The following is an 11,658-nucleotide window of genomic DNA, read 5'->3' as shown; positions in this document are numbered from 1 at the left end:
TAGTCAAATGTTACAAAATTAGTTGCGCAGTATGACCCATTAACCAATTGAATAATGACAGCACAGCATATATAAACCAACAAACGAAAACGTCAGAAACTTTGTATATCCGTGAGCAATATATTTCAGTTATTAACTTCATCATCATCATCATCCTATCAATCATTACATTTAGTGTTTCAAATCAATACACTTAGATTGCTTGTTTAATTCCATTTTATCAATCAGCGTCTGAAGATTCACAATACAATTATGACAAATGTTTATTACTTACATTAAAATCTCTTCTTTGTTGGCCTGTCTGTCATTTATTGTGGCAGGTTTGTTTGATTTTTGTGTGTTAAACAATAAAGTGCTGAAGTGCTATTGCTAAGCTTTTTTAGGACTAGGCTCAATTCCCAGTGGTCCTAGCACAATAATGAATTGTTGTACAGGGTGATTGTTTGTTTGATTTGTTTTCATTTATATTGTCATGTCTGTGGTTGGGTAACTCCATGAGCAGTCTTTGCCGAAGCCAGCATCCCAGGCGGACTCTCTTCAGGTTCTCAAGTGTGTGAAGAAAAGTGCACTTACAGGCCAGCTGAATGGCACAATTTGACAGCCCTTTGCCTGTTTCTAATAAAGTGGGCAGTGATTGTATTTGCAGCTTGATGTTTTGCCAGTTTTACAAAAAAAACATTCATTTTTTTCAGTTCCCTGAGATTTTGAAACCAACCTACATTTCATCTCCTTATTTTTGCAACTGTCTGAGATTAAATGACCTAGTTTAATCTGGCTCGAGAGGATGGACAGTGATGTCATGTGGCAAATAAGAATCACAAATTAGAAGTCTATTAATTTAATCTGTTGCATTTTTTCTTAAATCATTGCCATTTCTACTAGTCCATCTTTTTTACAAAAAACCCAACCCTAAAAAAACTAAAATCGGCTTTGACAATCCAATTTTTCTTTCATGTTACCCTTACATTTAAACTAACACATCCTCTTCTTACATGCAAACTGATGATCATATGTCTCTGTGCCAGATCCCAGGTGCTGGGATGGATCGTGTTAGCCTGCTTTGGCGGTTGAGGCGTCGAGCTCGACGAGGAGCTTTTTGCATGGCTTTATTTTGCATGTCCATGGCTGTCTTGTATACACTCTGTGCTGAGAACAGCGTGCCCGTTACTGATGCCATCTTTGGGGTGAGAGCCAGGACTCGAGCACAGCCCCGAGCACATGCCATCGTAAAGGTAAATTACCAAGACATTTTCTATGTATGTACCAAAGTACATACTGATTACATTCATATCTTCCTTTATTTTTGTGACATGGTAGGAGATAATCAAAATCAAAGCCACAAAAAAAGGTAATCAGTATAAGTAAGAAACTGTATTATTCACTGTTCACTTACAGGTGCTACGGGGAGTTGGAGCAGCTAAAACTATATATGTGGACCCTCAGAAGCTACCTGGTGTAATTCCTGGAGATCCTCAAAAACCTATTCCTGTTCTATCATCCTTCAACTATACAATGGAGAGCAGTCACAAGAACTATCATTTCAGGAGCAAAGAGAAGCAGACACATGGGCTTCTCTCCTGGTTCCTGGGGAGACCCTTAAGACATGCACTTGAGACCATACTAGGGGGGAGAAGAAGAGCAGATGTATTTGGTGCAAAAGGCGATGCGGAGTTCTTTGGACCACATGGAGCATTGGGTGAGATATGGGATGATGAGATGTCAAGCACCATGCTTGGCAAAAGGCTGAGGAAGGTGGTGCAGAACTATCAGGTGAGGAAGTTGCACAGGGAGGCAACATTGGCAGAGTTATTGAACATTTCTTTTGAAACCTCTAGTGTACAATTTTAATGACAAGGATTTATATAGTGAAAGCTAGCCACTAGCCTTTACGTAATAAGAAAAAAGGTCTTTGGATCGCAATTTCCATCTCTTGCTAATACAAGAAACAAGATTATTACATATGCTATTATAATGTGTATTTCAATGTTTGTGTGATTTGTAGCTCACATTCAAGTTATCTGCCAGCTGGTTTTTATGGAGTAATGGAAGGCAAGGCAAGTTTATTTCTATAGCACATTTTTAAATAATACATAAAAATGAATAAACACTGGTTGATTTAAATAGAAAACAAAGTAAAAATACAAAATTAAATTGAAATAAATTAAAATAAAATATAAAGGCACAAGAAAAAATCAAGTAAAGGATAGGAGATAAAAGATAAAACACAGTGGGACAGTGTAATACTGTCCCCAAGAATCAAATCAGTGCCTTAAACCTAACTGAAAAGTTTAAGATTAGATAATCTAGTTAACTGAAAACTTTACCAGTTATGTGTATAGCAGATTAACAGTCTTGTTTAAAATGTCAGTGTACTTCTAAGGTTCTTTGACAATTGGAAAGACAAAAGTGATGTCAAATTTGACAGCTCTATAGTAAAAGTATGAAATGTATACTTTCATTCAGCTGTTGAGTTGTTGTACCAAGGTTGACTGTTCTGAAGATTCAGGGAGTACCAAAATCAATGGGCTCCAATCATGTGTAGTGGAGTAGCAGACAAACACAAATTGATGTACACTAAGAACAGCCTAACTATGTGTGCCAGCTATGATGACTCTAGCTTATAAATTCTAACAGTAAGAAAATATGGATATATGATGTTTATGCAAATAAAAATAAGGAATAAGGGAAGAATAAAGGTGTGAAATATTTTTTTCAGTCCTCACAACTTCGCCAGGGCTGTGTGGGCAAATCTGAGCAAAGCACTAGCATCCATATGGCTCCTTTCTGAAATCTGAAAACCATAACCAAACAGTTGGCTGAAAATGCCACCCGCCCACCTACCAGCTTGCATATAACTGAAGTACAGTGAATCTTGTAATGTGTGAATGTTTCTAAAACAGAGTAAATAAAATGTAACCCTTTACAAGTGCATAAATGTATCAAATGATTCACAGTGTTTGTAACAATGCAGACGGGGGTGTTTAAAGGTAAGGCTGATGGGGACGGTGAGAGACAAGTCTGTGACATGAGATTGTGTTCATGGAGACGGAGCTCCGTAGGAACTCCAGAAATGAAGACCCCTGATATCCTTTTAGGGTATTACTCGTGACAGCATTTCATTATTGTCTGACATTCAGAATATATTCAGTTACAACAGACAGATTTTAACCCTTAAACCTATTCATTTTGTTTATGAAATTGACTTTTAGCAGCACTTTGTTAAATATAATGTAAGCTTTAGTAAGTGAATGGTGCAAAAAATGCAACTGCAAGCACTTATAGTTTTGTTTCCAAGTTTTATTGTTATTAATACACTGTTGACTCAGTGACACCGTGTGTCAAAACTCAACTTTATGAACATGTAGCAAGTCCAAATTCTGAAGAAATGCTGCAAAAAAAATTCTAAAAATGCTAATATTAAGAATCATTCATCCCATCATTATTAGAAAAAAGAACAGCAGTTTATGAGGCTTCTCATTCTATTTCCTATTTATTTTTATTTTTTAAATTAAAGTTTCTGTTTTTGATGTGACACTCATTTTTTATTTATTTATTTTTTAAACAAGCCAACTGTAATTAATACAAGTAGAGAGTAATAAGGGATAAATAAGACCTTGGCATCTCCCTGCTTTCTGTGATTCTTTGAAAGATGTTTTATGATTAATATCACTTAATAATAATAATAATAATAATAATCCATCCATATCCAATGATTGACTACTTCCAAAACTACTTTAAAAAAAACATCTTAAAAGATGGCATACATCATGGAATTCCAAGAATTATTGTTTAAAGGAAATTTTCTTCTTTTTTTTAGGCAATGAATAAATATGGAGTGCAACTTTCTGACTCAAAGTTTGCAGCAAGACGACATAAACTGAGTGGTCCTGAGCTCCTGTGCCAGTTTAAAGAGATGGTACAAGTCATCACACTGACACCAGAGATGAAACCATTTGCTGGATTTCCCTGGGCTTCCCAACTGCCTCCACGACCCCTAACCTTGGAACTTGGCCCGTTTAAGACATGTGCTGTAGTGTCTTCCGCAGGATCATTACGAAATTCTGGATTAGGAAAAGAGATTGGTGAGTCTAAAACTCATCTGAAATAAGATTTGTGTCAATTTTAAATAAGTAAAAAAGGAATTATAAAATAAATCATAAGTACCAATCAGTAAGTATCAATCTATCTAAATTACTTGATACATAAACAATTGCAAATTAGATTTTCTATATCTAAACACTATCTCTACCTCATGCAGTTTTTTGTAAAAGGAACACTTATTGCAAATTGTCATGCGCTGACAGGCACAGACATTGAACAGAATAGTTCCTAAACACCACATAGCATAGACCTAGTGAACCAGTCTCGGTATAGCCTGTGTTTTATGACCTTTAAAAAACTGAAATTTGAGGCCCTTTAGAAATTGTTTGCATCCAAGGCCAAAACACAAAGATTATATTACCTGGAAACCAGGAAACCCTTTCCCCACAGAAACTCTATTCCAGATAGAAATATATTTTATTGCATGTTAAATGCACATGTGCTCTTGCCATGTGACAACTAATTTTATGTTGTTTCTGCTTTGCTGTTTTTCTCAATGTGAATGATGATTACTTTGAAAACGGCAATTTTGATCACGTCTGTAATTGTAAAAAAAATTGTATGAGATTTGATGCATTGACGGATTATGTTATCTAGAGGGATGTACGTATTAACATATGAGTGACATCCATGTGAGACCACCTTCTGAAGTGGTATGGGTCATTTCAATACATCTTGGGTCCTTTTTGATACACTTATATGCAGAAAATTCCTAGTTGGATATAACTGATATTCAAGATGCATGAATGGCCAGATATAAATGGGGTGAGAAATTTGGAGAAAGCCAAAGAATGACTTCGGCTGACAATATCTACTGTCCATTTTTAAACATGATATGGACAGCTGAACCCATATAATTGGTAGCCCTCTCAATGGAGATGACTGCTCTGCATGGTCATATAACACCCACACAAACTGAGGTCTTTTTAAAGGAGTAGATACATCCTATGGAAAACATTCCCTAAAAATGTTCTTATATTTCAAGATGATACTGTCCCCATACATATTTTTAAATGAGCCTGCCCAGTCACTGGAGGGCTTTTTTTTTTAATTTTTTTTTTAAATTTATTTATTTTTTTCTTGATGAATGAATCACACCTGTCCACTTCTTGTAACTCTAAACTAACAATGCCACAGTGTAATCTTCATATCTGGATATGAGGAGGGGATCAAGCAGGCAGAGTATATAGAAAGTATAGGGCATTCTTCTTATTATTATTATATAAATGTAATAGCAAATTAAATATTTTTTTATTTTAAATTAATATCAGTATTTAAAAATTAATGTATTTAACCATATTATCAAAAATATCCGTAATATCACAGTACAATGTTACACTCTGCTGTCCTTTCACTTTGGCTGCTGTTTATACACATTGTTGTGACTCATGCTTTCCACTCTGGACATTTGAGTTAATGTTTTACACTTTGAACTGTGTTAGTCATGGTTTGCTTATTATACATGGATTCTGCATTTGATACTGTTGCGGCCAAGTTTCCTATTAGGGATCAAGAAAGAAAGAAAGAAAGAAAGAAAGTCAGTCAGTCAGTCAGTCAGTCAGTCAGTCAGTCAGTCAGTCAGTCAGTCAGTCAGTCAGTCTGTCTGTCTGTCTGTCTGTCTGTCTGTCTGTCTGTCTGTCTGTCTGTCTGTCTGTCTGTCTGTCTGTCTGTCTGTCTGTCTGTCTGTCTGTCTGTCTGTCTGTCTGTCTGTCTGTCTGTCTGTCTGTCTGTCTGTCTGTCTGTCTGTCTGTCTGTCTGTCTGTCTGTCTGTCTGTCTGTCTGTCTGTCTGTCTGATGATTTAGTAGTGCTCATCATCATTTAATGCAACCATTCTTTTCATCTGCCTCACCAAATTGTTCTATTTATTTTCAGATGCTCATGATGCAGTGTTACGATTCAATTGTGCACCTACTGTAGGCTTTGAGAAAGATGTGGGCTCTAAAACTACAGTGCGCTTCATCAATTCTCAGGTATTTTGAAACCCTCACCAGATGGGTAAAAGATAATAATTAAACTAAAATAACATGGTAGTTTAAAATGGAAAAACTAATGACAAGTATTCCATTTAAGGTAATGGCCTCTGAAGATCATCACTTCCTTTCCAGTTCTCTATATAGTACAGGCGTTTTAGTAGCCTGGGATCCTGCACCGTACTCCTCTGACCTTAATGAGGTAAAACCAAATTTTACCCGTATCCTTACCTGTAAAACTATTCATACATATTCTCCCAGTTATTATAGTGGTTATTATCCCCAACATGTAGGAACTATGCTTTTATCTTGTTTATAAAATTCACAGTATACATTAGAGCAAAGGACATCCTTCCCTCAGAAACATTAGCAGAAACAGCAAAACATTCAGTTACACTAACTCAGACACAGCTGCTTACAGACAGAATCATTTTCTAGCATTTTGTATTGTGGGGTTCAATACAGGAAGAAAGATGTCAACTTTGTGTCTTATTTTGAGCAGGATCATATTTACAGTGAGACACACAGAAGCAGCACTCATAGTACTGATATTACAAGTGTATACAACTGTCATATTTATAACAGTTTACAGGGATTTTTTATTAAAGGGTTGATGGAGAACAATAGACAATTGTAAATAAAGAAATTTTAACCAAACTCTTTCTTTCAGTGGTACAACAAGACAGATTACCCAATATTTAAACAGTATCAGAGGTACAGACGGCTACACCCTCAACAGCTTTTTTATATCCTACATCCCATTGTGGAATGGCAACTGTGGAGGAGGGTACAGGACAACATGGCTGAGCCTATTCAAAAGAATCCACCATCCTCAGGCTTGTTGGGTAGGTGATGTTCAGTTTTACAAGCAGATTTAATCAAGAGACTGAACAGGACAAGACGAACTGGGTTGATTCTTTAGCTATTTATCATTACTAGTGCTGGCAAATGTTTAAGTCATTAGTCCTCAAAGCAAATGTATATCTCAGTGTATTATTTAAAAAGGCTGAAGCAGCCATCTTAAATTAATAATAATAAATTTATTTAAAAAATACTTTCCTATGTTATGTCCATGTTATATTTGGGCCTGTCATATTTTTGCACATTTTTTATTACAAAAAATGCTATTACAAACATTTTATACGTTTACAGTTAAAGTCTATGTATCATATTTTGCCACCAATCATGTTTTTGATCACAGGGCTGTCATTGGCAGACCACTGTCCACTGAGTGTGTACACATTTGTGCAATACCACTGTGCCTGAAAAACTTGTATTAGCTCAGTAGTCATCAACATGTTACTGTCACATCAGTGTTAATAGTGTTAAGAAATGTCCACCACCCATTGATGAACAGGATGCAAGGCTTCTGATTAATTATACAGGTGGACTGCAGTAATTTTCCTTATTATGTGTACGCCACCTATTAAAGTGGCTAGTGAGAGTCGGTACAAGATAGATGTTTCTATTAAAATGGCTAGTGAGTATATATAGGAAAGTAAATTTAATTTTATTGGACATGTATAGCACAGACAAATTTAAACTATAACTACAGCTAGTCCATGGCCAAATCTTTATTTTAATGGTTGTGTAAAAATGCTGCCTAAATTGAAAGGTTTATTAAAAAATTAAATGCAAGCCTAGTTTTGCTGGACCATCATCCACTGTACAGTTTACCACTTAAGTATCCGTAATATAGAATTTAGCATAAATAATAATATAAAAAATAATAAAGAATACTTTATTTAAAGAAATCTCTGAAAAATGTATGTCTTACTCCCAAGAAATATTTTGACGTTTCTAGAGCCCTGCACTCTATTCTGCTGTACAGGTGCATGAATCTAGTATGGTCAGAAAACTACTACGTTAGATAAATTGTGATTTTATACTAAATATTTTCAGTAAGTTAAAATACACTATTAATAGATGATCAGCACATTGCATACAGCATTGATATCTGGGAGAAAAGACAGAAGCTCCTCCTCTGTCACTGAGCCTTTCACATTAGGAGGGGGATGGAACATCGCAGGTGGGCTGTTTGGCATCCATAAACTGAAATCCACCTGAATATTTAAAGTTAAGTAAGTTATACTACATTAGGTTATAATTCATTTATATAATTATTTGGGGAGAAGGGTCTCCCTGTGGAGAATGCTTAAAAACCTCTAAATGTTTTTTGTCATTAAAAACATCATACAGATTCATATTAATATGACCCTGGTTAAACATGACCTTGGTTTAAAGTTTCGTTAGTCAATTCTGTGGCATCATTCTGCAAGAACCGAACTCCTCGTATATGAACAGGTGACCATTGTCTCCCATTTTGTCTAGGGACAGTACTGATGATGTCACTATGTGATGTGGTCCACGTCTACGAGTTCCTGCCTTCACGACGTAAAACAGAGCTCTGCCACTACTACCAGCGCTTCACTGATGCGGCCTGCACCCTGGGTGCCTACCACCCATTACTCTACGAAAAGAACTTGGTGAAGAGGATGAACCAAGGTCCTGATCGAGACATATACACTCATGGCAGGGTCAGACTGCCTGGGTTCAGCACCTTCAATTGCACCCACACTTCAACCTCTTCCACACTTTCAAAGGAATAAACTGAGTTTTTAATGTATTTAACTTAGTATTCAGAATTAAACTGTATTAATGGTGCATGATTCATTGTATAACCAAAATAACTCACTGAGAAGTGGTCCTACACAACTCTTATGTTATGTGGGAAGCTTGACAGCTAGGTCATATGCTACTCTGTAAGCTGAAAGTATATTTAGTCATAAATAAGCAAGCAGTTAATTACATTTCAAGAAGTAATTTTAAAATGCCTGAGTAGCAGTACTTGTTTACCCTCTCTAGTCTACATAAGTGAAATATATTTAGATTTAGTCTTTGGCCAAGTTGCTAGACAAACCTTTTGAGTGCAATATATCACTTGGTAATATAGACAACAGCTGCTGCTACTTCTCAGCTGAATAGGTTTTATCACGATTTACATAACCGTTCCATTTTTTAAAATTACACGAATTTGCTTATTTTATGGCTGCAGTAGAAATCTTCAGATATAAAACAATTTATTGGACCCACCTTGAGAATAGTAGTAATCTAGTATTGCTAGTTTTTAACAATGGTATTCAGCTGAGAGTGGATGGCAAAGTTACATTAAATTGGTCAAATGGAGGTAAGATATCTAAAAGAATGTAAACCTAATCTTTTATAAACAAGCAGAACATAATTTAAATAGTTTACCGGTCCCTTACTGTTGTGCACATAGTTTGCTGACAGCTGCAAATAAGAATATGTAAATCCCAACTCATTACCACAAACACCACTGAATACTGACTCAAGTCTTACTCACACTTTAATTTAATGGTCTAAACCTCAATATAAATAGATAAGCAATGATTGACAAAGATATAACACAAGTAACATGGAAGCATTGTTTACAAATGCATCCCTGTATTCACACACACACACACACACACACACACACACACAGAGAGACAGAGCTACAATGGCCTCTATAACAGGCCACATCTCATATGTAGATTTGTTCATTACTCTATGAGAGTCTGACAGGCTTTATACCACTGAAGCACTAAGTAACCAGTGCTGGGACTGCTCAGCCTGTTTCTTTTGGAGAATGTTCTTGCATGCATCGCTTAAATTGCACTGCACCATACCTTTTATAAACTTGTTTCATTGTGTTGTTATTGTAAAGGACAAGGTTTAGTGAAAGTGCATGTATGTTTTGTTTAATTTTAAGGAAGATCCCCAGGGCTGTTCATATTATAGTAGCACAATTTATTGTTTTTTGCATATTCATATCACATGACAAGGGTAAATAATTTCATGCCTTGCTCCATTTGACCATTATCTACGTCTACATTAACCTATTTTTAACACGTGAGAAAAGTCTAGTATTAGGAGCAAAACCCTGCCATGTTTAGTTTTTTTAAATAATAGAAAGTTAGTTCAACCAAAAATTGGGTCTATGCACATTTCATTATCTATTAACATTACCAAAATGGATAACTCTGTCAAGTTCAGTTTGATTCTTTGTTTATGATACGAATTTAAACTATAAATTGGGCTATGCACATTTCATTAACATTTAAGAGACGAGAACAGTATATTTTCATATTCTGTGTTTTTTATGTTTTTATGTATAGATATTGTTATTCTCTCATATTTTAGTTTTGGCCTAGATTTGGTGTATTTCTGTATCTAGAATGCTAATTTATTGTAATATTTTCTCAGCAGACTATGTAGACACAGGTACCAAAGCTTTATGAAGGTTTTGCTATAGGTTTCCTTTCCAAAGTGCCCATATTGGAAATACCCATTTATCTGTTGATAGTATACATTAAAATATTATTTTTACTGTACATGAGAACTTGTGTGTAAACTGCAGCTTGTTACGGTTTTAGGCATGGCTGTTGAATTGTCCATGTCTCATTTTATTTATACTGTATCGAAGGTTGACTTGGAGTAGATATGACCAATGTTCATTCACATTTTGGATTGTGTGATTAATAAACTGAACACAACAAATGTTATCCAGAGATACTCATACATTAGTTGCCTTATTTTCTATTTTAATGTTCCCCTTTTCCTCAAGAGAGGATGAAAGTCTCTTTGAGGAAATGACAAAAAACAAAGACAGCTGCTGCCATTTGTGTACAATGGCAAAGCTGAAAACTGACAAGAGTTATTTAAAAAGGAAAACACCACCACTGGCAAATGCAAGCATATCAATATCATTCAATAGCATTCAAGTTCAGTGAACATCATTGTGTTATTCTCAGCATAGAAACATGACAGAGGAGCTGCAGGTTTGTCACCCCAGATTTAAAATTGATTGCAACATTGTGCCATGATGCTATAAATCAAATTCCTGTGTAATCCTTGTTAAAATCACTTATTCATGCTGTATTTTAGTCATGGACATTAACTGGAGCTTGGTTAGGCACTCCGTAACAACATTGACTGTTGAACACAGTTGAACACAGAGTATACCAGTAATACATGTCTTTTATTGGACCCAGCTCTTAAGGGAAAAGACCTTGTGTATTCTGAAAAATTGAATGTACATTGTTTTGGTGCTTTGAGAGCAAATGTATATTTTAGGCTATTATTTCATTTAGTTGAATTGATGTTCAGAAATGAATAATAATAAATTTATATATATATTAGGGGTGGGACTTGATAAAAAAAATAATCTAATTAATTAGATCGAAATTAATCACATTTTAATCACAACAATTCTTGTTGCTAACAGAGGTCCAGTGATCCCCAGTCAGAGCCACATTTGTGGCGCTCTTCACAATGAGCTGTTTTACTTCCCTTTCCTCATCATACAGCTGCTGGATTTTTTTCGACATTGTCTTTCTGGACGGCAGTTTGTAACTTGCATCAGCTGACGCAATTTGCAGCGTCTCTTGTAACCCTTTATCTTCGACCACAGAGAGCGGTCTACAGTCCACAGCAATCCATCTCGCTAGTGAATTGGTCAATTTGTCTGACGTGGACTTTGACATTTTGTTTCTGAATGTGAACCCCGACATGTGGTCGAGTGTT

General features: G+C 35.6%; 1 protein-coding gene across 1 annotated transcript in view; it reads left to right on the top strand.

Annotated features, from left to right (window-relative positions):
• st6gal1 (ST6 beta-galactosamide alpha-2,6-sialyltranferase 1) overlaps window positions 1-10,229 on the top strand; it is an 11,600-nt gene extending 1,371 nt beyond the window's left edge. The window contains exons 2-8 of the mRNA XM_027006448.3: window positions 1,026-1,232; window positions 1,396-1,770; window positions 3,818-4,082; window positions 5,975-6,072; window positions 6,173-6,274; window positions 6,743-6,917; window positions 8,404-10,229. Of these exons, the coding sequence (XP_026862249.2) occupies window positions 1,026-1,232; window positions 1,396-1,770; window positions 3,818-4,082; window positions 5,975-6,072; window positions 6,173-6,274; window positions 6,743-6,917; window positions 8,404-8,681 (1,500 nt within the window). The 3' untranslated portion in view covers window positions 8,682-10,229. The remainder of the gene's footprint in view (window positions 1-1,025; window positions 1,233-1,395; window positions 1,771-3,817; window positions 4,083-5,974; window positions 6,073-6,172; window positions 6,275-6,742; window positions 6,918-8,403) is intronic.
• Window positions 10,230-11,658: the final 1,429 nt, after the last annotated feature.

The sequence above is a fragment of the Electrophorus electricus genome, chromosome 8 (genome assembly GCF_041902795.1).
Source record: "Electrophorus electricus isolate QZ-2024a chromosome 8, ASM4190279v1, whole genome shotgun sequence".
NCBI lineage: Eukaryota > Metazoa > Chordata > Actinopteri > Gymnotiformes > Gymnotidae > Electrophorus > Electrophorus electricus.
This window is presented reverse-complemented; position numbering and strand designations above follow the sequence as displayed.